Raw genomic sequence first — 27,932 nt, forward strand, 5'->3', positions numbered from 1 at the left:
AGTAGTTCACAATATTTGATTATATTTAATATTCAAACACCAGTATCATCACCATTGCACCTTCCCACCACCACATTTTGGATGTTTTCATCCTGAGGTCTGTCCCAAAGCAGAACTGAAATAATTTATTTTGTATTGTTTGTAATGGAAAACTACGGAAAATGCTACAAAAAAGTTTCCTTGGGGCTGAAGAGATAGCACAGCAGGTAGGGCGTTTGCCTTGCATGCAGCCGACCCAGGGTCAATTCCCAGCATCCCATATGGTCCCCTGAGCACCGCCAGGAGTAACTCCTGAGTGCAGAGCCAAGAGTAACCCCTGTGCATCACCAGGTGTGACCGATAAAGCAAAAAAAAAAAAAGTTTCCTTAGGGGAAAGAGTGTGAAGATTGTTGTATTTCAGCCAGGGGCCATTAAGCCCTTCTATTAGAGATCACTAACATGTTGTTAAAGGTTGAGCCTTGTGTACTTATAGAGATAGATAGATAGATAGATAGATAGGTAGATAGATAGACAGAAAAGAAATGTCCTTCTAAGATTGGTTTCCTCCTACTTTGAACCCCCATCAAATGTGCTGTGATACTCTTGGAATATTGGTAGGGTGTGTGGTATGAAGCAAATGTGGCCGCATGGTTCAGGAATAGGTTCACTTGTGGGTTGTGGATGAAGCGTGGCCCAAGCACGTGGAGAGTGGTCATGAGCATGGCAGTGGTTGAGTTCTAGAGATTTTTGGCTGCCCGGGCTGAGTCCCTTTGGGTGGGGAGGAGTCCTTCCTTTTATCTTTCCTTCTTTCCTTCTCTTTCCTTCTTTACTTCTCTTCCTTCCTTCCTTCCTTCCTTCCTTCCTTCCTTCCTCTTTCCTTTCTTTCTTTTTTCTATTCTTTCTTTCTTTCTTTCTTTCTTTCTTTCCATCTTTCATTCTTTTTCTTGCTTGCTTGCTTCTGGAAGTGCTCAGGATTTATTACTGGCTTCATGTCCAGGGGACCTATATGTGGAGTCAGGATTTAATCTGAGGGCAACTGCTTAAGGCAAGCACCTTAACTCCTTTACCGTCTCTCTGGTCCCTTGAAAATATTCTTGAAAAGAATTAGCAAACAATTCTTGTTTCTTAAAATACCAACATAGTAGATGTTGACCAGATCTTGATTGTATCATTGGAAGAAATAAAATATAAAAGTCTTGATTAAAAATTAACTTAATTAGAAGGAGCCTGATTGGGAAACACTTTATCTGTTGTGGCCTGTTTAATTGAGAGGAAGACTAACTAATGTTTTGGGGTATTATTGTGTGCTTTAATCTATTTATTTGTTTAATAAAGTCAATCATGCCTCTATTATTGCAAGCAGGTTAAATAGTAAGATTCAGTGACTGGTAAATGACTATGCCTAATATCTGTGTCAGCATTTACCATCTGATGTTGCATTCTCATTTTAAGGATTCATAATGTAAAATGTACATTTATCTCCATGTTCTAGTAGCTGAGAGGTTTCCCAGAATGTAGAACTTTCAAGACTGAAACTTGGAAACTCCTAGAAAAGCCCAGACAATTGTCCACTGTCGTTCATAATCAGTCAAAGTATTTTCTCTCTAAACTAAGTAAGGCATTAGAGTCATTTTACTCTTATTACAGAAATATTTAAATGTTCAAGAAAGTCTGTAGTAATTTATTACTATATGACATGTGAATTAAAACCAAAAGAAACAACATAAAAATAAACATTGTTCTCATTTCATTTAACTGTGTGATGAAGCAGAGAAGGAGGAGGTCAGTTTTGAGTCCTACCTCAGCCAGGATCTGGAATGAATGATGGAATCTTTCTTAGCCTTGGTGGCTTAGCATACAAAGTCAGTGTATGATTTTACTTAGTGTATTTAGTATGCCTAGCATACAGAGTCAGTGTATGAAAATCATCATCATGAAAGTGAAATGAATAAAACCACTGCGCATAGCTTTTGTGAGGAGCAGAGAATATCTCTAGGAGTATAAACTCAAGAGTCTGAAGCACAGTGGGCAGGAAACACATTTGCCCCCTCTCCTGAGTCTCTGACCATTTCCTTCACCTTCTGCCTATGGAAAAGTGGCCTTTTTCTTTTTTTAATTTTATTGAATCATCATGAGATAGTTACAAGCTTTCATGTTTGGGTTACAATCACACAATTATCAGACACCCACCCCTCCACCAGTGCACATTCCCCACCACCATTATCCCTGGTAATTCCCCCCCTTTCCCACCCTCCCCCTACCTCAATGGCAGACAATATTCCCCATACTCTCTCTCTACTTTGGGGCATTATGGTTTGCAATACAGACCCTGAGAGGTTATCATGTTTGGTCCCTTATCTACCTTCTGCACACATCTCCTATGCCGACCGGTTCCTCAAGTCATCATTTTCTTAGGGATCCCTTCTCTATTCCAGCTACCTTCTCCCCTTTGCTCATGAGGCAGGCTTCCAGCTATGGAGAAATCTACCTGTCTGATGTATCTACTATCCTTAGGTGTCAGCCTCATGTTATGTTATTTTATACTCCACAAATGAGTGCAGTCCTTCTATATCTGTCCCTCTCTTTCTGACTCATTTCACTTAGCATGATATTCTCCATGTCTATCCATTTATAAGCAAAGTTCATGACTTCATCTCTCTTGCCATCTGCATAGTATTCCATTGTGTAGATGTAGCAAAGTTTCTTTAACCAGTCATCTGTTTAGGGCACTTGGGTTGTTTCCAGATTTTGGGTATTGTGAACAGTGCTGCAATGAACACATAGGTATAGATGTTATTTCTACTGTGGAGAAGCGGCCTTTTAAAGTAAGTAATCCAAGGCAGAAACACAGGAGGAAACATGTACCTTTGCAAACACATACTAACTTGATAAACAGTGGCTTTTGATGCAAATCTCTACCAAACCTAGAAAGTGCTGGAGCAAAAAACCCATCTTAGATAATGCTGAGGCTCAGAAAGGATTCAGGGGAAGTTTGTCATTTAGCAAGAGAGCAGGGTCCCTGTAAAGTAACCATCTGCAATTTGTTACTTCATCCACAATCACTTGATTGTTTTCCACCAGCCAGGAGAGAAGACATGGTCATTTTGTTGACTGCTGGTTGGTGAGCAGAGATGTTTGGATAAACTCCTGTCTCCAAATGTGAACTACTGCTGCTATAGGAATCTTTCCATGAGCTGCTAGAATTGGTTAAATTCGACTTGCTACCTAGTGTGATTGGGCTGGTAGAAATGCACAAAGAGAAGCCATCTAATGGAACTTGTCCATCTTTCTCTTTGTACAAATGTATTTACCCATCTTAGGGTCTTTGCACCATCATCTCAGTAAACATTTATCAATTTTATTTTGTTTTACTGCTTTTTTAGGTCACACCTGGCACTACACAGTGGTTAGTCCTGGCTCATCTACTCAGAAATTACTTCTGGCAGTGCTTGGGGAACAATATGGGATGCTGAGAATCGAACCCGGGTCAGCCACATGCAAGGCAAACGCCCTACCCACTATGCTATAGCTCCATCCCCACATTTACCAATTTTAGACAATGAGACCACCCACATCATGCACTGGGCAGTACAACATTTAGGCAACATTAAGAGCTGCCTGGAGTATATAAAAGTCACATTAAAATCACCATTATTTGTAAAGCACAGCCAGTGCCAGCTGCTCAAACTTTTAGTAGCAATGCTGTCAGATGATCCCAAACAGCTCTGTGAGGCATAGCTAATATGTTAATACTAAGGTCCATTAAGGTTTTCTGACAAACCGGATTGACTGGCAAGAATAGATCCTGTGAGGAGAAGCATTCAGAGGATAGAACCTATGAGGAGAAATATTCAGATGGAGGAAGAAGGAGAAGGGAACTGGAAAATGGGATGATTTTTCTTTGGAAAGGATGAAAAGTAGTCAAACCTCCTTGTCTTTTGGGGGGGATATTGGAATTATATATATGAGAAGCATGGTACACATCTCTTTCCAGCTCTGCATACAAGTGACGGCATGCTAGTGGCTTGGAATCATTAGCAGTGAGAGTAACTGTTTACCTCAGAGAAGGCAGATGTCTCAAGTCAGGAAAGTGTTCTGGAAATTTGGCTGTCACTCATCAGCACAGCACTGCCCTGGCGACCCAGTCAACCCAAACCATGATCCACCTGTCTACTGACCCAGGATGATCAAAGAAATTTAAGTTAGCAAATTTGACCAGTTCCCTCTGTAACTAATTCTTCTCTAAAACAACAACCCCCCTTTTGTGCCTTAAAGTGACATTAAAGGCTCTTCCTTTTCTGCTTCTTGCCCCAATTTCCAGTCACTTCTCCTACCCCAACTCCAAGAAGAACCAAGGCTTGGAAGATCCTCAGGGCACCAGAGAAGCAAAGCTGAGCACTGGGGTCCTTTTCACTGGAGCATTTGCTGGTTTCGAAGGCTGCAGTTGAGCTTGAGGCAGACTTACGAGGCTTGGGTTAGCAGGGTAAACAAATTTGTACTTTTGCTCCCACTGAGGAGAAGGAAGTTACAGTAAAGCATCCCAGGGTGTGTCTCACATGTTAGGAGGAAACCTGAAGTGGAGGAGTCAACAAGTGATAAACCTAGTTCTGAATCTTATCGTAAGGCTTTTTGGGAGGAAGTGCCCTTGGCCTCTCTGTCTAGCAGAGAGGTACAAGTGGCTCTAGGTAAAGAGAACATCCCTCAGAGCCTCAAATGTTCTTTACAGTTCTTGTTCTGCAGTATTCAGTAAGCAATAATATTTATGCTGTTTGTAAGATAACCTGTGTGCCAGAGAAAAACAAACAACAGCAGGATTTCAGTTATGGTGTTATCTGGGGAAGCCGTCACAAGAACCATGAATTACGTATTTGAGGATTTAAAAGACAAGAGTGATGATTTTGGCAGAAAACTAGAACTTATACCAACAAGAAGTAAAATGGAGCTCCTGAAATGGAAAGACACCGATATAATAAGTGATAATATTATTGCTATAATAATATATTACTATATAATAATAATAAGTGAAAGTGGAAAATTCCTGGGTAGCAGGTGCAATGTTTTTCCAGACAGTCCCCATACTGTCTCCATACAGCTTGTTCTGTGTTGCTCCTAGCGTGCGGACTTAACCAGTTTGTCATGTTTCCCTTTAAGGGCATCTTGGTCTTTTATTAATTGAGAAAGGGGACTAGGGACTGAGCACCAAAAACAGAATACAGAGATTTCCTCTGGGCAGAACTCACAGGAACACAAATTGGTTTTTGATAAGATAGAACCAAAAGTTTTATTGTAGCCACAAGCGTAAGGAAAGGGATGGAGATAGTCCTCTTCCTTTTCTTTCTTCCCCTGTGAAGAGGGGATGAGGGTCTTTCTTGAATATGGAGTGGAAAAGAGTGTTCAGAGTGCAGGGCTTGGCTGACTGGGTTCCAGCCACAGTGTGATTCCCACCTAGTGTGGAGAATTGATGCAACTGCTATTTTTCAGGCTAAGGACATCATCATGTACTGTAGTATAACATTGATTTGTCCTTTCTCCCTTGCTACAAGGAGCTTAGGTTTATCAGGTTACACCCATCACAGTGCTCCAGAGTCACTCCCATTTTTTTGTTTATCTGTAATCACTTCTCTATGTTCTCTTCCCCAACCAGTTAATCAGCTTTTCCCCCTAATCAGACTCTGTTAATTTTTAAGGGCAGATCCTTCTAGGACACTGAATTTGTATTGTAAGTTAATATTGCCTTTCTCCTCACCTTATATCTTTTGAATAGTTTACTTTAAAACAATGTTCTTTTGTATGGACACAGGAAGATCGTTAATATTATGTTTTTGTAATGTAGGATTTAATTGGCTTTGAATATTAGTCACTCCCGGGCATCTGCTTTCTTGAATTAAGCCTCAGTTGCCCTTAGTTCCTAGCACCCCAAAAGCAGGGTCCTGATGAGGGACTGAATGGACCCAGGGCAAGCTGTGAGCTACCCTGGTATGGAAATAGGCCAGGCCAAAGCTCCACAATTCTTTATTATAAGTTAAGAGCTTGATCATGGACAAATGCTGTCATGATCCAAAAGTAATGACAAGATTAGGACTCTGCTAGGGATAGGAAAGACTAATCTCGCCTGAGCACTATAGATGAGATCAAGATGAGCCCAGGAGAGCAATTCTATTAGCTTAATGTACCTCTTACTGTGTCCATACAAAATGATTAATATTATGAATGCTTATATGTTTGTTGGACAAGGGGAGGAGAAACACACCCATGGGATTCCGTTCTAGGGTGGGTCGACTTGCTAAATGAGAATCTGTCCTAGATCTACCCCTATTGATTGTGACCACACCTGTGTGTTAGCACCAACCCCTCAAGTTTTGGGATTTAATGAAGCGGTAAGAGGGGCCTGGGGGATCCAGATCCAGAGCCAGGAAGAGAAGGATAATGATGGAGGCAGAAGGAGAATGAAAGGGGGATCAAGAAGGAGAATGAAGTAGCATGGCTGGGGGAGAGAAGCAGAGAGAGAGAATCAGAGGAGATTGGAATAAACTGCAACTGACACCAATTAGCCTGGCCCTCATTTCCTTCCTTTGCCTGCCCATCGCCATCAACCTCCCCAAGGGTTGGTGAAGCGGCGTGAGACCACCAAACATGGGCAGTAGGAGAGATAGAACACCGCTGCCCCTTTTGAGTTTACACAATGTGCAGTACCTTAATTCTCATAGCAACCTAGTACAAAACTTCTATTATTAGCTTGTGTAGCAGATAATGACTGAGATCAGGAGCGCTCTGGCACCTTGAACAAGGATTCCAGCTAGTTAATAACATTACATCCCAGGTGGGTCCAACTTCATGGCCAGACTCCAAGGTCTCCCTCCCCACAAGAGCCAAAGGGGAAATTCTCTGCGCTCTGTGTGGAAAGAGTACAAACCTGTGCCTAACAGGGAGAAGACTAAAGAAAGATAAATGAGAAAGATCATCCTGTATCTATCCCTCTGACTGACTCTAAGCAGCATGATACTCGATGATACTCTTGAGAACTTCCTTCCTTCTTTCCTTCTTTCCTTCTTTCCTTCTTTCCTTCTTTCTTTCTTTCTTTCTTTCTTTCTTTCTTTCTTTCTTTCTTTCTTTCTTTTCTTTCTTTCTTTCGGTGGGTGGGTTGGGGAAATAACTGGAGTCTCTGCTATTCTGATTTTGGGTTGGGGTCAGAAGGACATTCACCCAGGATAACAAGCTAGGTGGTGCCTTGACTGGGAGGCTGTTAGGAGTTCCTCTGTCTTGTCATGGAAAGTTTCTTCTCTTTTTGGTCTTTGACGATTTATTTTTGAGGGATGATGCTTTAACCTTTGAGGACATTTTCTAGAAGTAGCATTATAGAGACTGTAGGAGTAAGCTTATCACCATGGAGTGGAAATTGCCTTCCCTTTTAACAGGTCTGATGAGCAAATTATACCTGATGATTCATAAATGTTTCAGGAAATACAACCCCCAACTCAGCAAATTCTGCTTAGTTGACAGGTAACAAACAGGCTAGTATGCATCACCTTCTTTGGCCAGCTTTCAATAAAAACAACGTAAAATAAAATGCTTCACTGACATTCAGAGGAGGACTGTATGTTCTCTTCGGTGTGTTCCAGATAGGATCAATGGCTACTTCAAAATCACACAGCTTGTAAAAACCTATCATGTATATATCTTTGTGCCATTTTGTGTGATGGGTGCAAAGAAAACACCCAGGGTCATGATACATTCCTTTTTGCAGAATATTTCATTTGCTCTGAAAAAGAAACTTTTCAGGGATTGGGAGATTCATGTAGTCTTCCTACTTGGAAGATTTTACCCTCCTTCAAACCCAAACCCATTTTGGTTAATTGACAATAAAGTCAGTCTGATCAAGACCAACGACAGCATCAAGTTGATTCTTGGGAGTCAGTCTGGATTCCTGGAAACACCTTTAGTATTGACAAGTTGGGTGACTGTGGGCCAGGCCGTTCCACTTCTGGATCTTTCTTAGGTCTTTTCCAAGACAGTATTAGGGTGCAAGTGAATGACTATGACAAGTTGCCACAATGTATGCCATAATGAATGCTTCTGCACTAGTGTTCGATATTCCCACAGTACTACAAATCTAGTAGACACTCTCCAACATTTTTCTATCCAGAAAAGGGAGTGTGCTTACTCTGTATAATTGTCTAGGATGCAGTAAGGAAGGAAGCTAAGGTTAATTAGTGCTCACTATGGGACAGTTTCTCCTTGCCTCTCTCCCTTCTGCTTGTCTGGTTTCCTTTTCCCTTCCCTTACTCTTTTCTCTCCTTGCTTCCCTCCTTTTACATGTGAGGAAGAAATTCCACCTCACCACATGAGATTAGCACGAGGAGGCAGAGGCAGAGACTTGAATGAATGAAGTGACAAGAGACTGGGAAGGGATGAGAACTCCAGTCTGGCCCTGTGCTGCCTTCAGCCACTTTCCAGGGTGAACTGCAGGAATACAGGCAGTGGCTTCAACGTTCCAAAACAGAAGTAGAAAAGGTTCAGGCACTTTCCCACCTACTGGTTTTGTAAATAGAGGTTATATTGGAACAAAAATGTTGCACATTTTATTGTGGATTGTCTGCCAGTACATCAATGTGGTGACAGGAGACTCAAGTAATCATGGTGCTAGAATGTTTATTGACTGGTCCTTCACAGAGTGTTGGTCAGTCCCAGCCCAGGAGTCCTGCAAGTTTGTTCCTCTTTCCAGGAACACAACGTGACAGCTGACTGTTCCCTGTGTTGGAAGCCTTACCCTTGGCTTTAACCACGTGGTGTGGGTACACATTGACATTTCTGCTCAAACCTGACTCAGTAGAGGTAAGTTCACAGTCTCAGGGTCCCTGCAGGCAGAAGAGAAGGTTGGCTTTTCACCCTGCTCTTTTTCCCAGGAACTCAGTCAAGGGGAAATGGAAAAATCAACTTTGGGGAAATTACAGTGAAAGAGGGGAGGGAAATCAGTTGCAACATCCCATTGCAACACTCTAAAGGTTTGAAAGTGACAGCAGCATTTTGCTTTGGAAATATTTCTGGTTTTGGGCATTTCCGCTCAAACGATGGATAAAGTAGGTCTTTTCTTTAAAAGCTGCTCTTCTGGACTTGCCATGGCAGTGTCACTTGCCTTGTTGAGGGTCACAGGATGGACATCTGCAAGAAGAGTTACCTAATTGCTCTCTTCCTTTTCCTGTTTCATTCAGAGGCAGCCTGCCACCCCACAGGAAAGAGACTCTACATGATGCAGGCCTTCAGGTAAGGTGGTGAGAAGGTAGGGGAGAAAGCAGTGAGGAAGACTCCAGCACAGCTCTCTGGGGCTACAGTAGCTTTGGGTCTGTTGAAGGAAAAGACTGCCATTTCCCATCATGGTCTTCAGGTCTTCATTTTGAATCATTCTAGACATTCCAAGCTTGGCTGGAGTACCACCTTACTTGCCAGGGATGCAGACAACTCAGTGACTAACTGATCACGGACACTTTCTGGGATATGGGTCTAGCCAGGAGGAGACAGGGACACAGAACCAGTTGCCAAAGCCCACTGCTGGTGTTGGACAATGCCTTTGGTGTAGGTACACCTGGTTTTCTATCTGGCTGAGAAAGCACAGCCTGGCTCTCTGCCTACCAAAAGGGGCTAATGCACAGATAACCAGAGAGTTCTGTGAACAGTAAGGTACAGGAAACTATCATGATTATTGAAAACAGGGCAAGGATCATTGGAAGAATGATTTAACCTCTGCTGATGTAGTGAAAATGATAAATTGTGGAGTTGATTAGGGAACCCTCTCTATATTCCCTCTGTCATGGGTGCTCCAGAGCTAAAGTCATGTCTGGGTCCTTTCATTTGGCTTCTCAGAATTTTGCTGGCTTGAGACACTTGATCAGGGCCCTGTGCTTGCATATGTACCTGCATAAGTGCTTATAAGTGCATGTGTGCGTCCTTGTGTGAGCACGTACTTGTGCTTGTATGTGCATCCAAGCAAGTCCTTCCCCTGTGCAAAGATGTGAACTGCAGTTCATCATAGAAAGCCCCAGCAGCTGCCACTAGAGGGTCCTAGTAAGGAATATTTAGCCTGAAACTGATCCAGGAACAAAAAGTAATCACAGAAGGAGGTCAGGGAGAAGTGAAGAGTTCACCTGATCACCCCTTGTCTACCTTGTGTTCACTTTCCAGCCTCTTGGCATGGCCAGTGCCCTTGGCCACACTTCACAGGGGAGGATAAGGGCCCAAGTCCAAGCCTGCTCTAGTAGGCATCAGGGGTGGACGGGCCACGTCCTGGACTCTCTGCTCACCTTCTCTCATAGCTGCAAGCCATGATCTCAGAGCCCTTCCACAAAAAAAATAAAAAGAGAAAAGACAGGGTGCCAGAAACAGCTCACTGGATGATGGAGGGGAGACTCTGGGGACAAGAATCTACAGCTTGGAGTGAGTTAACTGAAGGGGATCTGTCCCTGGATACATCTAACGCTCTGCTGTGTTGGCCACTGATCTCCTGTGGTTCTGAATTTACATTTTAAGTTTTAAGAAATAGAGTGAAATGAAAGAGGCTAGGTTGTGCCATATGGCGAGAAGGGGACAACCACAAGTGGTGGGAGCTACCATATTGGACAGTGGAGAGAGAGAATATTAATGCACTCCAAGAAACCTACTGGAGGGTGTTCCACTTATGTGGCCTTGTTCTGAGGATGACAGGGGGAGGTAAAAACAGGAGTGTATTGTGGGTATACCACCCATTAGCTGTGGGATTGAGGCTGTCTCTTAACCAGTGTCATCCTCCTCCTCCTCCTCCTCCATGCCATTGGTAAACCAGGAGACCACACCTTTGCAGAAAGGGGGAGGCACATTCAACAAGCACTGGGGAGGGGCTGAGCACAGGGCCAGACCCACAGCAGGGCCTATTACAGCAGAGTCCTTTTGTGTTTCAGAATCTGGGATATCAACCAGAAGACATTCTACCTGAGGAATAACCAACTAGTCGCTGGATACTTACAAGGTTCCAATACTGAATTGGAAGGTGAGTAGTTTCTGGGAATGATGATGTGCAGGCACAGGATCTCTTTGCTGCTTTTCTCCAGGGCCTACGGCCTTATGACCTGCCTCTTGAAACCTTAGATGCAATGTTTTCACATCCTTTTAATTATGAGGACAAATTTGAAGCCGTGGAAGCCTGACCACTAGAGGGCACATGTGAGGTAAAGCTCAAGAAGGCAGGGAGAGGGGCTGGAGTAATATCACAGCGGGTAGGGCATTTGCCTTGCACGCAGCCGACCTAGGTTCGATTCCCAGCATTTCATATGATTCCCCAAGCACCACCAGGAGTATTTCCTGAGTGCATGAACCAGGAGTACCAGGAACAACTCCTGTGCATCACCGGGTGTGACCCAAAAAGCAAAAAAAAAAAAACAAAAAAAACAAGGCATTGAGAGGCAGAGGCCAGGATGAGAGAAACTACATAGAGAGAGCACGGTGATCTCAGGTAAACAGTTAGGATATTTTTTATGGGGTCCAGAGACAGACCCTTCTGCTCCCTGTACCTGTTCCTATTGCTCAAATCTTGACTTATACCCATGTATGTATCTGTTGTTCAAACCCACTATGTATCTGCCATATTGAAATATTGGTTGGTGTTTGAAATGGGCTGAATGAACTTGGAATGCTTTATCTGCTCTCTCCATTAGTAAAAGGAGGGCATTTGGATGAGTGGTGTGAGATTCTTTTTTGCCCTTGCCTTCTAGGATGTTTCTATGTTCTTTCTGGCAGACTGGGCATTGTCTCCAACTCCCTATCTCCTCATCCTTCCCCACCCTCTTTTTTCTTCCCCAACTCCACCATGGCCTCTCTCTGAAAGAGAGTGAAATCTGTGTTTTCTGTTCTGGCAACTCTAATAAAACTCAGGAGGAGAGAGAGAGAGGCTGAGCTCTTTCACAGATACAAGTGAGATGAGATTCCCCAAGTGAACGGCGGGCTCAAAGACAGCCAGATTATGTGGACCAAGTCCTGGGACTCCACTCATAACCTGGGGTATTAGTCTTTCCTCCATGGGCCACTTGCCTACTGGCCTGGAGCACAGGTATCTTATGGGAGTGAGGAAAGGATTAAAATCACATAGGGCAGAATCTAGGCAGTTTGGTCCTCAAGGAGCAGCTGGATGGTGCATGTGCATTTATCTGCTATTTGGATATAGGCAAGAAGGTGCTGCATTATCCTGCTGAACTGGCTTTAGGTTAGGAAGGCAGAAGTTCCCCAGGAAAAAATTCATGTTGTCTCCCCTTCTTTGCACCTCACCTACTCCTTTGTTCTTCCCCAGAGAAGATAGATGTGGTACCTATTGAGCCTCATATTGTGTTCCTGGGGATCCACGAGGGGAAGCTGTGCCTGTCTTGTGTCAAGTCTGGTGATGAGATCAGGCTCCAGTTGGAGGTAAGAACCTCGCCCAGAAGATAACTGCCCAAGCCCCAGTAGCTTAAGGCAACCACAGCATATTCTTTCCCAGCCTTCTGTGAGCAGACATGGATTTGCTGGGCAATTCTGTTCCACTTGGCCTTGCTGGGATCACTCCTGCAGTCTGGACTCAGAAGGTGCTGGAGAGGGTGCTGGAGTCTCCAAGGTGGTTTCTCATCCTCCAGACTCATGGAGACCCCTAATTACCTTGAGCTTCCTTTCAACCAGGCTACTGGCTCCAGGAAGATCTTTCCCCCAAAAACCCAGCCTAAGTGTGCAAACACTCATTAAGCCTTTGCTAGCATTAATACTCTATTGGCAAAAACCACTCATATAGCTCAATCAATGAAGAAGGGGACCATAGGAGTGTGACTTCAGAAGGCTGACTTCACTTAAGAATCTGGGACCTCAGTCTCCCTGTGACCCGCTCTCCCAAGGACTTCAAATCTCCTTAGATTTGCCCCTATGATCCAGCAATAACATAGTAATACCAGCATAGCTAGCGTTTCCCTGCCAATCCTCATCTTTTCAAACTCCAAGTTGGGGATCCACCCTGGACCTCTGGATCCTCTTGGATCTGGATATTCCTGGGTCCTCTACTCTCTAATGGGCTACCAGTCCTAAGAGAGGATGAACTTTGTCTCAGGGCCTTATTGGATAAGATTTTGATTCCAATATGAATGACCACAACATGAGCCTTCATCCACAGACAGAACACTTGTTTGGAGGGTGCCCACATATGACGAGATGGCCTGGTGAGAGCATTGTATGTTATACATTGAATGATCACAATGTCCTGCCAATGTCCTCTTCTATCCCTCGCCTCCAAGGCGCAGAACCTGACAAAGGGGAGCCTCCACATGCCTGGGCCTCTGTTCATAGTGTCATATACTCAACCTATTTGCCCATGGCTAGAATGTCTAGATTTCCCAAATCCAAAGAGTGACAATGAGACAGTTGCCTTGTGTTGTTACTGCCTTAGGGATGGGGGTCAGCCAACATGGCTCCCACTGGGATCTCCGGGTTACCCTTTCTCTAACACTCACTTGAGGCCAGCTGAAAGTCCATGTCAGGTGACGTGAAGAGATGTCTGCTCAGCTCCTCAGCTCTTATTCTCTCATCTCTCAACTTCTAGCCTGTTGACATCACTGACCTGAGCAAGAACAAGGAGCAGGACAAGCGCTTCTCCTTCATCCGCTCAGACAATGGCCCCACCATCAGCTTTGAGTCAGCGGCCTGTCCGGGCTGGTATCTCTGCACTGCGCTGGAGGCCGACCGACCCGTCAGCCTCACCAACACACCTGATGAGGCCATCAAAGTCACCAAGTTCTACTTCCAGCAGGACTAACAGTACTACCTGCTCCCCTCTCCCACTCCAGCCCACTCATGACTCCTGTTCGGGGTCTTCTTCTCTCTCACAAGCTCTGAGGAACAGCCTTGGTGAGGTGGAGCTACCAAAGGAGGGACAAGAACCCTGGAAACATGTCTCTTTCTCCCGCATCCTCAGCTAACCATAGACTGCCTCCCAAGCATAGACTCAATCTGGTGGCAGCTCAAAACCTTGAAGGCCTGTGCCTTCAGGGTGAAACCCAGGCCACAGGCCAATTCGGTTGCCTAGGTTCTCCTGCACCTTGCTCTAGTGTCCACACCCCAGACCTCAACGTCACTCATCACTCTACCACTGTATCTTGTTTACCTACTTTACCTAGTTTTGCAAATTGATGCTGCTCCATGAGGAAAGATTTTTAGGGTCTTTAGAAAAATGGGAAATGAGAGTTTCATGGAAATTTTTGAAGTTAAGCCAACTTCAGTCCATGCAAAAGTGAGGCCTTCGTTCGGAAAGTATGTTCTCTCTGAAGGGAGATTGGATAAGAAAACTTTCTTGTCTTACTTTTGAAAACAAGTCTCCCTTTTCATTTTTCTGTCTTACTTTTGTCATGCTTGTGAAAATGAAAAAGGTGTCCTCTGTTGGTGCCTGTATGTTCTGTTTTCTGCACACCTGATCCCACTGCCCTGATCTAGTTCACCATGTCCACTCAGCTGGTCAGCTTCCTGTACTGACCCTCTACAGTCACCCCCCATCCCTTCAAGGCTGCTCCAGCTCCCACCCAGAGCACAGTGTAGCTCTGGGCCCTTTGTTCCCTCATGGCCCAGGAGAGATGCTCTGCTCCTTGAACTTGTTGGCGCTGGTGACACTTTATAAGTTGCATGGATGATGGCAATGCCTCTGTCTTCTCTGCACAAGATGGCAAGATCCTGAGAGCAGGAGGCTGAGAGCCCCCACGAGGCCTGGTGCCTGGCAGGCGCTCAGTGAATGTCCATTGTCTATGTAAGTGAAATCCACAGGATTTCAACTCTGTTTTACAATAAAACCTTGAACATTTGTCCGCTTTTCTGGTTGTGCCCATAGCCTGGGGGCTGGGGTCTTAGAGTACGAGGAAATGGACAGAACTTTTTCAGCCTAGGCCCAGGCCCATTGCCTCTGGACAAGTCCCTCTCTTCCTCAGGCTTCACGCTCCCTGTCTCACTCTTCCCCTGCTGGGAAGGTACATGGCCTTATCCACACCATGCTCCATCATCCACGATAGCACCCAACCAGAAACAACCCAAATGCCCATCATGGGAATGAATACATAAATCATTTTTGATCTCAGAGCAAAAACAGCAAATAAAATGGATGAACCACAGCCGACTGAGCTCAACGAGATGGATGAATCTTACATTCATGATGCACAGCACTCCAAGTGTGATGCCATTTACATGAGGCTCCAAACACATCAGATTGAGAAGTTTGTGTGGAAGGGTCCCTAGACAGGGAGAACAAACCAAGAGAGAACTAAAGAGATGCTTTCTCTGACAGCCAGTGGCTGGTATATTCAGGAACCATGCGTGCTCAGGGAATGTTCTATGCCTTGACATAGGCCATCATACATCATCACTCTGAAGTGTCTTAAGGATAAAAGGCCTTGGGGGCCCAGGAATGTTGCTCAGTGGGACAGTACCTGCCTTACATGCATGAGGCTGCACCTCCCGCCGTGCAACACTAGAGGCGGCACTGCCTGTTATGATCCCAGATCCCACACGTGCAATGGTGGACTCAGAAATCATGCATGTGTGGTCCTCAGTCAAAAGTGAGCCCCCTACCCCAGGTAAATACTACAATCCTGTGGGGGTGGGAGGGGTGAGTGGGGTAGCACTGCACTGCAACAAGGCTGCAATCACCAAATATTGCAATAAAGGGAAGGGGGGAAATAAAATGAAATTACCTTTGGAAAAAAATGCATTAGATTTCTGGCACTTTGAGTGATTGAAACTGTGGGAAGAGGAAACTATGAGAAAAGGCTTTGGATGTGGTCCCTAAGGAAAGAGAGAGCAAGATGGTGAGAACCCAAAAACCTGGCTTGACTGCCGGCATCACATGAGAGAGGATGGTCCTTCCTCTGACCCCACTTTCCCTGTCTTTGGGAAATGTCTTGGGATGGGCTGTGAACCTGTTCTTTGGACTGTTAGCTCCCTCCTGGGGCCTGTTCCTCACTTGTTTGCAGACTATTGGCATAGATTGGAATTTTTTCCAGGCAACTGGAGTACTTTCCAAGGTCCTTGGAAATAATCCCATCGAGAGGACTGAGAAGACTGGAATCCAAGCCCAAGCAGAGGTTCCAGCTTCTGTCTGCCTTTCTGCACGGCTTTTGTGAAGAGGCGCTCCCACTGCTAACAAACAAACCAGAGAAAGCAGGTAAAAATACAATGAACTGGAGAACACTGGAGCTTGTGTTGTGCCTAGATTGACATCAATGAGTCGTAGTATAACCACTTCTGCTTTCTTGCCTGCTAACCGGAAGTAGCCACTCCTGCTTTCCAGAGAAGACGCAACTTGGGACAAGATGACACCAGCCAGATGCTGTGTGTGACCGAAGGCTGTATATGGTTGGTGTGTTTCCAATCCCAGCTAAAGGAGAACACCGAGGGAAGCAATTCTGTCAAGTCTGAATGGCAGAAAGGGCAGCTAAGTCCTGTGTAGCCCTAGAATTGGCTCCCATCAGGTTTCAGGTGACAGACTCTTCACATAATTAGATGAAGCAGCCACAGACCTATTTGCTAGACTGACTTTCACAATAATAACCCATAATAACCACTTCTGGGTTAGTCAGAGACGTGGCACGTAAACAGTCCTGCGTATTCAGCTCTAGAACTCTAGAGACACTTTCTGGCCTTCCTGCTTGCAATATGTGCTGAGGAACAGCCCAATCCTGAGACTCCATCTCCTCATTTATAGTGCACCTAACAGTCCAAACAGCTAAGTTATGTCGTTTCATCTTTGCATTAAGTGGGCATATTCTCACTACCTGGCTCAGTCCTGGAAGAGTTTGTTCTCCAGAGAGCATGGCAGGCTTGTGGCTCACAGGTAGAGCCAGGCCTCCTTGTTGAATTACTGACTTTGAGGATTCCTTTTCCCCCCACTGGGTTTTATTTTGATTTTTATTTTCTTTTATTGAATTTGAATTTTTTGTTGAAATTTTATTTGAATCACCAGGAGATATACAGTTACTAAGTTGTTCATGATTTCAGTCATGCAATGTTCCAACACCTGTCCCTTCACCGTTGGACATACATTTCCCACCACCAGTAACCCCAGTTTCCCTTCCACTGCCTCCCCACAGCCTGTCTCTATAGCAGGCACTTTTCTCCCCTATGTCTGTCAGTCAGTCTGTCTGTCTGTCTGTCTGTCTCTCTCTCTCTCTCTCTCTCTCTCTTTCACTCACTCTTATACTCTATCTCTTTCCTTCTGGGCATTGTGGTTTGCAACACAGGTACTGAAAGGTTATCATGTATACCCCTTTACTTACTTTCAGCACTCAGTTCATGTCCAAAGTGATCATTTCCAATTATCATTGTCATAATGGTTCCTTATCTATTCCAATTTCCCTCCAACAAACCACCACTTGGTTGGAGGTTGGTTGGAGGGAAATTGGTGGCAAGCTTCCAACCATGGACCAGTTCTGGATGGTTCCTCTTAACCAGAACTGAAGCTGACCCCCTGGAGAAGCCCTAATTTAAAGCCCAGCCTTCATGCAGTCTACAAGAATGGACATATTTTCTATACTGACTTTCACAATTGTGATCCCAATCCCTGTTCTAACTGTCCCTCCCACTAGTTCTCTGATACTACCAAAATTTCCCCTTGAAGAACTCTTTGGCTTCAAGTGTTTTTCAAGGGCTGAGGAATTGTGAGCCTCTCAGGGTCACCCCACTGTCATATTATTCCATACATGTGGATCCTTATTGTTCTTCTATGATGTATCTTGAACATCCAAATTAGTGCTTGGCATTATTTGTGTGTCCCATGAAACAGTTGGTAAATACATACACTGGGAAGCAGAAGATAGTACTGGGGTTAAAGTGCTTGTCTTTCATGCGTCTGATCCCAGTTAAGTTCCCAGCACTGCATACAGTCCCCAGAGAACTGCCAGGAGTGAGCATAGACACAGAAGTAATCCCCTAGGGTCATAGGAGTAATCCTCAACTGCGGAATGAAAGAATGAATGAATGAACTGGCCCTAACATTTATTCATCATGGTGAATGTATTTCATAGGTCAGACACTTTAAGAAGACAGGGAACTTGAGTGTCAGGGTTTTTCAAGGGATCTGGAGAAAGGGCAGGGCTCAGGACTGTAAGAATTTCCTGAGGCTCAAAGTTGATCAAGGGAAAGGGTGAAACAGTCAGCGGCTTCACACACAAGCTTCACCGTGGGACAGAGGTACAGGCCATCTTTCTCGCAGTCCTGCATCTCAGCAGGGATCCATCCAGTGGCCACTGGGCAGTACCACTTACAAAAGGAGAACGCAGGGACTCTGGCAGAGAGGAGAATCGGAATAGACCCTCAAGCTTCAGGTCAGAAATTCCCGAATGTATTGGCTTATCGTCGCCTTTCAAAAGAAAATTACTGGCCCTTATCTCTACTAGTCTGTAACTATATCTCATGGTGATTCGTTATAATAAAAATAAAATAAAATAAAAATTACTTAGTGCAGCCCTAAATTTCTACATTCTTCAAGTGAATGAATAAAGAACACATCGTTCCCAATGGCACCTGAGACTCCTACTGCCCCCCTGGATCATCTCAGTGCTCCTCGCCTTTTCGGTATTTCTCATTTTGGGAAACACTGGTCAAAACTCTCACTTAGTCCTGCAGCAGTTCAGATGCTCCAAACACGGGACCATGTGGGGGTCTTCATAGTCTGGGGCTTCTCCATGGCTAAAAACCTCAGTACAATTTCAAGGTAGGCCCCTGCATGGCTAAGCCTTAGGTGATGTTTAAAACAGCTAGCTGTGAAAACAGAGTCGGATGTCCACTGGACCATTGAACTAACAGTTCTGAGCCTGCTAAAAGGAAAACCAAAGAGTTAGGGACAGTGCAGACAGACCAGCGTGAGTTCTTTTATAAAGCTCAGGGCCTCAAAGTGGCTCTGGAGCATTCAAGGGAGGGTTTCTTGCAATGAGGCACAAGAGCCCCAGAAAGTAAGCAGGAAGCTCAGGTGAGAGAGAAAGCCCAGAAAAAAAAGATATCAAGAGGTCTTGTTTTTGCTGATAAGCCTGAGTACACTATAGGACCACAGAGTCACAGAACAGCTGAATGAGAAGGTGAAGCTGGACATTCACACATGCTCAGCCTGTCACAGCTGCCTCATGCTCAAGCAACCTTCTTTCCCTGGGCCTTCCTGTCTCACTTCAAAAGGCATCAAGAGCAAAAATCTGATAGGTGGGACTACAGCTAATTCAGTGTTTCTCACACATATATACTCTGCAGTATTATTTAGCCATGAGAAGTAAATGCTGCCATTTGTGGTAACATGGATGGACCTGAGGATATTAATCTGAATGTTGTGAGTCAGACAGAGAGAAACACATTTTATACAAAGTCACTTCTAAGAGGTGTATCACTGTCACTGTCACTCCTGTTGTTCATTGATTTGCTCAAGCGGGCCCAGTAACGTCTCCATTGTCACACTTGTTACTGTGTTTGTCATATCGAATACATCACAGGTAGCTTGCCAGGCTTTGCCTTGTGGGTAAGATACTCTAGGTAGCTTGCTGGGCTCTCCGAGAAGGGCGGAGGAATTGAACTTGGGTCGGCCTGGTTGGTGGGGTGCAAAGCAAATGCCCTACCCGCTGTGCTATCGCTCCAGCCCATTGAATAACTCAGAGAGAACAGATTGGAGGTTGCCAGAAATGGGACAGAAGTTGGAGTGGGAAAAATTGGTGAAAGGAAAATTTTAAATAAATATTATTTTTTAAAAATAGAGAAAACACTCAAAAAGAAAGAAATTTTTAGGACCAGCAAGATAGTAGAGAGGGTAAGACACTTGCTTTGCATGTGCCTGATCCTGATTCACTCCCTGGAACCACCTATAGTTCCCTGAGCACCATCAGGAATGATCTCCGAGCACCAAGTCACTGTTGAGTGTCTTCAAATATGAAAAAATAAAAAGACATATAGGCTGGAGCGATAGCACAGCGGTAGGGTGTTCGCCTTGCACGCAGTCAATATGGCCAACCCGAGTTCAATTCCTCCGCCCTTCTTGGAGAGCCCAGCAAGCTGCCAAAAGTATCTCGCCCGCAGGGCAGAGCCTGGCAAGCTACCCGTGACGTATTCGATATGCCAAACACAGTAACAACAAAGTCTCCAATGGAGACGTTCCTGGACCCACTCGAGCAAAATCGATGAACAATGGGAGGACCATAACAGTAACAGTAAAAAGACATACATATTTCCAGTTAAAAGTAATTAAACCATATAACGCAACATGCAGATGTACTGTATAGTGACTTAATAAGAAACGGTGAGTATAGAGTATTGCATATTAAAGATGCTAAGAGAATAATAGATCTTAAAGGGAGAAGGTAGTAATGGATGTTATTGAGACATATTTGGTAATTATTTCACAAAACAACACACAAACATCTAAGCATTGTGTTATATACCGGAAAGTAATAGACTATATCAATTATGCATTGATTGAAATATGTATGTACAAGAAAGGAGAAAATGGAGATTAGACTAGATTTGTAGTTGTAATTCAGCCTACCTGTAGTGCTTGAAAAAATAATAATGATGCCAATGCCTAACTCCATCACCCTCACACACTGGTTTGGGGACAATCTGGATTTGAGACAAGGAAAAATCAGAATACCCAGAGCTGAGACCCTGGGACCAGACGGCTCCTGAATTGGGGAGCCTGAAGTCATGTTCTTCTAGCTACCCTGCAGGGTGAAATCTTCCAGTGCTTTCTGTAAACATAAAGGAGGAGCTTGTCCTTAACTTCTTGGTAAAAGGTTCTCACCAAGTCAGTCTTGTGTTTTGACTATTTTACTTTGGTCTGAAGGTAGAAGGTAGTCTACTTTCTCAGGCACAAGTTTATTCATACACTTTCCTAGAGTCACCTTTGTCCTAAAATGTGTGATGCTAATGAGTTGGCTTGGTGTGAGTTCTTATGAGTCTTGGGGAAAACATGCTGGGTTCACTTTTCATACAGCTATGAAACACCTAAATCAAGCTAGTAAACATTGATATGCTGATAATGAATCCCAGATATCAGAAAAGTCTCTAAGGATAGTGAAATATTTCTGTTGGGGTTCTTGGTCTCAAAACAGAGAACTGTCAAAAAGGGAATTTCAACTCTGGATCCCCTGATGGCTATTCGGGAGTGCAAATGCAGTTCAGAGAAGGTCCACCAGAGGCCAGCATTTCCCCAAAGATTTCTGCTGGCCATTCAACAGCTCTGGGGAAAACATTAATACAAAGAACTAATCCAATTCAAGTTTTCAGATTGCTAAAGATCCAGTTATATAAAGACACCCTTGGATAAGGTTGAGCTTTTTTCCCTCTCCATCCTTTTTTCCCCCTTTTTTTCTACTGCAAGAAACTTTATTTTCACTTTATTTAAATCAAGGTATTATTTAGTCCTAACTGGGGTTAGGACGTCCTTGTAAAATGCACGTGGAGCTGAATGAAATAAGTCAGAAGGAATAGGGCAGATATAGAATGATTGCACTCATTTGTGGCATGTGAAAAAAACAATGTGAGACTAATACCCAAGGACAGTAGAAACAAGGGCCAAGAAGATTGGTCAACAGTTGGAAATCTGCTTCAAGTGCTGGGGAAGAAGAGATAATTTCCAACTATATAACAAAGAGAGTTGAAAATGACCACTCTGGATAAGAACTGCATGCTGAAAGTATATAAAGAAATAAACATGATAAACTCTCGGTATCTGTATTGCAAACCATAATGCCCAAAGTGGGGGGAGGGGGGGGGGAGAGAGAGAGAGAGAGAGAGAGAGAGAGAGAGAGAGAGAGAGAGAGAGAGAGAGAGAGAGATGGTTGCGGGAGGAAAATTGGAGACATTGGTGATGGGAAATATGCACTGGTAGAGGGATGGCTATTGGAACACTGACTACAACCCTGTCATGAACAGCCTTGTAACTGCATATCTCAAGGTGATTCAATAAAATAAATAAGAAAACAAAATGCAAGTGGAGTCTAATCCATGATATATAGACAGGTGAAACCAACCCCTTCCATCCTGAGAAAAATCACGCTCTCCTCGCTAGAACCCCATCACATTTCTAGCCACAAGTCTACCTGCACTTTTTCTGTGTTGGCAGATGATGACCAGGAGCTCCCAATGACAGATGTACAGATTAAATGAATTCAAAGGGCAAAACACTCATCAGAAGGAGTGAATACCCTGGAGATAGCTCATTCCTTTATCCTCCTGCCCCAAGTATATGGCATCACTGACAAGGAGATGTGAGCTGAAGTTCAGTGGAGGAAATAACTTAGTGGCCTGTGGCCTCTAATTTCTACTCTTCTTTCACACAGAGGATCCCTGACAAGAGACATGGCTGTGCAGATCCTAGAAAGAAAAGGTTTGCTCTCCCTAGGGCCACAATGGGGTCTCCTGGCACGCCTCCCCTTGGCCCATGCCTAGGAGTCATGCAAATGATCCTGGCCAGTGATTGGAGGGGTGAGTGGGAAAGGTCAGAATTCAGTCTTGGAAATGGCAATGCCTACCTTCTCACCACTCTGTGCCACTCTACTCTGCACCCCTAGCTCATGGTTCACCTCAAATCAAGACTTCTGTACCACTTTCCTCAAGAGATCATAAGACCCATCCAATATCCTTCATGGACTACTCTCTTGAAACTTCCTCCTGGACATGTGTCTCAGAACTCTCCAGTTGGGGGGTTTGAACTACTCCCTGAATGCCTAATAGAGAGCTATATTTGACTTTCTATCTCTAGTCTTATTGAGAAATAATTGATATGCAGCAATTCATGTGATTAAGGAATACGGGATGATGGTGCAACTTCCATGTGTTATGAAATGATTATCACAGTTGGTTTAGACAACATCCATGATCTCAAACATCTACAGTAAAGAGAAAGTATGAAAAGAGAAAAGTATTTCTCTTTGTGATAAAAACTCTTAGATACTTTTTCTATTTGTCAGATGGCAATGTCTACTATAGTCATCATGTAGATGGTACTGTACTGATTTCTCCTTTAATTTTTGCCTTTTGACCATGCTCCCCACAAGCTTTCCTACTATTTGCCTGATCTGCTTTTGAAATATGCAATAATGCTTCTGCTGAGAATATTCTCAAGTGACAGAGCACATGCCTGGTGTGTGTGAGACTCTGACTTTGGTCCCCAACTCTGAAGGGTCCCCATGCTCCACATCTCTAGGTGAGGCTCCTATACATTAAAAAATAGTTTTAAAAAAAGACTAAAGGTGAGCTATAATTGAAACTATCTGAGCACCTGATAGTTAAATCTGCTTACCTGAAGTTGATTAAAATTCTGTAGCACTGTCCTCCAGTTGTTCATCGATTTGCTCAAGCGGGCACAGTAACGTCTCCATTGTGAGACTTGTTGTTACTGTGTTTGGCATATTGAATATGTCACGGGGAGCTTGCCAGGCTTAGCCTTGCGGGGGAGATACTCTCAGTAGCTTGCCGGGCTCCCCGAGAGGGGCAGAGGAAACGAACCCGGCTCAGCCGGGCTGGCTGCGTGCAAGGCAAACGCCCTACCACTGTGCTATCACTCCCTATGTCCATTTCATACATGTTTCCCATGTACACTATCATTTCCTAGACTGCTTGATCCTAGAGATCCACCTGGCTCTAATCTCTTCACTGACACAGCTGAACAACTGGCAGGAGAGATCTTTCCTGGCCTCCCCAGAGCGCCAGCTGCATCAGTTTCTCTTTCTTTCTTTCTTTCTTTCTTTCTTTCTTTCTTTCTTTCTTTCTTTCTTTCTTTCTTTCTTTCTTTCTTCGCCTTTCTTCCTTTATTTCTCACACCCAGCATTGTACAGGGGTTATTCCTGGCTCATGCACTCAGGAATTACTCCTGGCAGTGCCCGGGGGACCATATTTCCCTTCTGACTTGTTCTGTAGTCAAGGTCTTCTTTCCTATGTCTCATTGGAGGAATTGGGGAAATAGGGACTCTTTCTTAGGGCATCCTAGAGAACAAATTGGGTATCTCCACATCTTCTTGTAGCTCTGTTGCACTGTCTTCCCATTGTCCATCAATTTGCTCAAGCGGGCACCAGTAACATCTTCATTGTGAGACTTGTTGTTACTGTCTTTGGCATATCGAATACGTCACGGTAGCTTGTCAGGCCCTGTCATGCGGGTGGAATACTCTTAGTAGCTTACTGGGTTCTCCAAGGGGGATGGAGGAATCGAACCCAGGTTGGCCGCGTGCAAGGCAAATGTCCTACCCGCTGTGCTATCACTCCAGCAAAACCGTGTCAATGGAGGACAGTGTGGCAGAGTAAACTGAAAGCAAGGTTTGGACCAGAAATGAAAGGATCACAGAAGACAGTTTGCAGCACAATTATAAATAAAGAACAGGTATCACCATGCTTTGCAGACCTCACCTCACTTAGGGCAAGATCCCAAGGCCTGGTTTCATGCTTAGCTCCCATTCTCTGTCCTTCCCAGGACTATTCCTCACTCGCTACAGCTCTCAGTTTCTTGTGCCATGTGTCTGCTGCTGTCTCTGGGAAGGGGCTCCCAGGCTCACCACCTCCCAGGTAGATCAAAGCTCACCTTTGCAAGGCCAAGCACAGAGCAAAAAGCAGCTCTGGGTCTGTGGACTCCCAGCAGGCCAATGTTTTAAACCTTTAGGTAATTCAATATAAACTCTTGGGACTTCCACTTTTTAAGACCAAAGCAAAACCCCTTGTCAAAGTGTCTGTTGTCTTAATTATCTCAGAGACAATCAAGCAGTGTGCAGGGAGCCAGCGTCCCAGAAAAAGATGGGCTATAGGGGTGCCTTCTAAGGTGGGAAAGGGTAATAAGGTAGGAATTCATGATCTGACATCAGAAGTTCAAATGGTTGGGGATTCAGGGGAGGGGGAAGGGCCAGTTCCACCATTAATAGAATGATGATGTTGAAAGTGCAGTGAAGCTCCCTGAAGCTGACTTCATTCATCTGAAAAACCACAAGCAGAGCATTTCTCACCCTGAGGACTGGCCCATGGAACTGAGCTTGGGAGAAGTGGGGAGCAAGACCTTCAATACTGGGGAGGGTGAGTAGACACCAGTAGAGGGTGTAGCAGTGTTGGAATGCTGTTTTACTAAAACCCAGTCATTAAAGGTGTTGTAAATCAGAGCCTCAAATTTTCTTTAAAAAGAAGCACTTCTGTATTCCACAAATGAATGCAGTTATTCTTTGTCTGTTCCTCTCTTTCTGACTCATTTCACTTAGCATGATACTCTCTACGACAATCGTTAGGGATGGGACATGTGTGCTGAAAGTAGATAAAGGACCAAACATGATAGCCTCTCAGTATCTGTATTGCAAACCTCAATGCCCAAAAGAAGAGAAAGAGTGTAGGGGAAATTGTCTACCATAAAGGCGGAGGAGGGTACAGTGGGGGATACTGGGGATATTGGTGGTGGAGAATGTGCACTAGTGGAGGGATGGCTGTTTGATCATTGTATGATTAAAACTCAAACATGAAAGTTTTGTAACTATATCTCAAGGTAATTCAATTTTAAAAAAAGGCTCCTGTATGAAAAATGCCTTAACAACAAAAGAATGATTATTTGTTTCAACCTTGCACACAGCCAAGAACAGTTTGCAAGTATAGTGAAGTCTGATCCTGACATTAAAAAAAAAAAAATAAGGAAGTGGCCTGCAGAGATGCTGCCCACCTGGTTACCCCTCTTTCAGCCTAGCAGGAAAATATTTGCTTCGCAAGTGCAGTCAAATGTTCCCATTCTTGGGCATGGGGACCTGCTCTCAATGTGTTTCCAAATGACCACCTTTCTTCAGGTCCATCTGTTAATTGCTCTGAAAGAACAGTGTTGTGTTCAATAGTCCTCACTGAGCTGTCAAGGTTAGCACCAGGGTTTAGTTCAGACTCTGAGTACATTAGAGTACTTGCTACCCAGGCTGCCTCCTCTTGCAAGCATCCATGGGATCCTAGAAAGTCTGGGCGAGTTATTATCCAATATCAAAATCACACTCACCCTCTCAACCACTTTTTCCAGGACCAATGAAATCAGACTCTTGACGTTCCCACTACAAAGTTTCATATGGAAGGCGACTTTTTTCTTAAGTGTAGATCTACACGATTATCACCATCAGGTTCATAGACAGTGCTGAACACTCATGGCCTCCCGAGGAGTGGGAGTGAGGTGAGACTGAGACATTAAGTATCACGTTTCACATGCTATTTAATATTTAAAGTTAAAGTAATAAAAGGTAAAGGGATTTGGTTTCCCATGAGTGTGTGTGTGTGTGTATCTAGAGATAGTACAGGGGTTTAGGCATTTTCCTGGCATGCAGCCAACCCCAGTTTTATACATGTGTCATCTATAGCCTCCCAAGCATTGTCAGGAGTATGCCCTGAGCACTGCTGGAAGTGGCCGAACCACTCCTCTCATCTCAAAAATCCACATGTGCAAAATGTTTTACCACTGAACCATATACCTGGATCCTTATTATAACTTGTATTATTGTTATTTCAAATTTTGTTATAGGGCCAGAGAGATATTACAGGGGTGAGTATATTTGTTAGTATGAGATGATAGTATGCCTCACATGTGGTATACTCAGGTCAAATCCCTGGCACCCCTTATTTATTACATATAGTGCGTGGGATCAAGCCAGAGTCAGCCACATGCAAGAAAAGCTCCTTAACCCCTGAACTATCATTCGAGTTATTTGCATTAATGATATTGAGCATCTTTTCACATGCTTATTCGCCATTTAGATTCAATTGTAAGTATCTGTTCTAATGTTGGGCTATTATTTTAATTAAGTCATTCTTTTTCATTATTGGTGTTTAAGAGTTGAATATAATCTGGATGTGAGTCTTTTGTCAGATATATGTTTTGTGACTATTTCTCCCAGTCTGAAGCTTACATACTCATTTTTCTAAATGAATTATTTTAGTAAACAATTAAAATATTTGAATAAAATGCAATTTATTCACTTCTAACCAAATAATAAGAAGTCTTTGTTTTCCACAGCTGCAAATTTTCCTTCTGTTTTCTCCTAGATATTTTGTAGTTTTAATATTTAGCTCTATGATCTATTTTTGGTGTGTTTTTATGTGCACAGTGAGGTGAAGCATAATTTTTTTCTTGTATAAAATCTTCATTGAGATACCATCATTCACATGTCCTACAATCAATTCATTTCAAGTGTCTCATCTGTAGAACTGAGTACTGTTATGCTCTACATTTATTTTTTGTGCCCTCTGAATGGACTATATCAACTGATGGTAAAACATTGTTTTGGAAAAAATAAGTAGAGAGGATGCCCATTCCCAATGCCAGTTTAGAAAATGGAGCTGTTGAGAAGTCCCGAACAGAACAAAAGTTCAGAGGAAGGGCTGAGCGGCTCTTTTCCTTCACCTGGGATATCTGTCTTCCGTGCCTTTGGACATGAGCAACTTTGGTTCTCAGGCCTTTGGACTGGAACTCTCACCACAGGCTCTCCTGGTTGTCCAGCTTGCAGATGACAGATCATGAGTCAATTCCTATAATAAATCTCTTAAGCCTATCTTTTATATATCTGTTTATATCTTCTTGCTTTTGTTTTTCTGGATGACTCTGACAAAGAAAAGAATATTCATACCATTGTGCAATGAACAATCACCACACCAGTTTTGTTCTTTCCACCATTTTCATTTCCTCTTTCTCCCAGCCCTCAGCAATTACTATTTTACTTTCTTCCTCTATAGATTTGCCTACTCTGGAGTCTTATATAAAAGGAGTCATGGAATGATTGAGTTCTTTCACTTAGCATAGTGTTTTCAAAGTTCATCCATATGCTAGTAATGCCTATCAGTAAACTTGAATAGTATTCCATTATATGAATATGTCACATTTTTTAATGTATTCATCCATTTTTGGATGCTCTGTTTTTGGATATTATGACTAATGTTCTTATGAGCATCCACGTACATACTTTTGTGTGGAA

General features: G+C 43.8%; 1 protein-coding gene across 1 annotated transcript; it reads left to right on the forward strand.

Annotated features, from left to right (window-relative positions):
* Positions 1 to 9,095: 9,095 nt before the first annotated feature.
* IL1RN (interleukin 1 receptor antagonist) lies at positions 9,096 to 15,176 on the forward strand. The gene is made up of 4 exons (XM_056127119.1): positions 9,096 to 9,240; positions 10,908 to 10,996; positions 12,290 to 12,402; positions 13,559 to 15,176. Exons 1-4 carry the CDS (start codon positions 9,131 to 9,133, stop codon positions 13,769 to 13,771), a joined length of 525 nt encoding a protein of 174 aa, XP_055983094.1. The 5' UTR covers positions 9,096 to 9,130; the 3' UTR covers positions 13,772 to 15,176.
* The last annotated feature ends 12,756 nt before the right edge of the window (positions 15,177 to 27,932 follow it).

This window comes from Sorex fumeus, unplaced genomic scaffold (assembly GCF_029834395.1).
Source record: "Sorex fumeus unplaced genomic scaffold, SorFum_2.1 ptg000006l, whole genome shotgun sequence".
Classification (NCBI taxonomy): Eukaryota; Metazoa; Chordata; class Mammalia; order Eulipotyphla; family Soricidae; genus Sorex; species Sorex fumeus.

Excerpts from the sequence above, each read along its gene's own strand:
- IL1RN (XM_056127119.1), top strand. The coding sequence starts at position 9,131 with ATGGACATCTGCAAGAAGAGTTACCTAATTGCTCTCTTCCTTTTCCTG. Across the intron at positions 9,241-10,907 it reads TACATGATGCAGGCCTTCAG|AATCTGGGATATCAACCAGA; the intron begins GTAAGGTGGTGA and ends TTTGTGTTTCAG. Across the intron at positions 12,403-13,558 it reads AGATCAGGCTCCAGTTGGAG|CCTGTTGACATCACTGACCT; the intron begins GTAAGAACCTCG and ends CTCAACTTCTAG.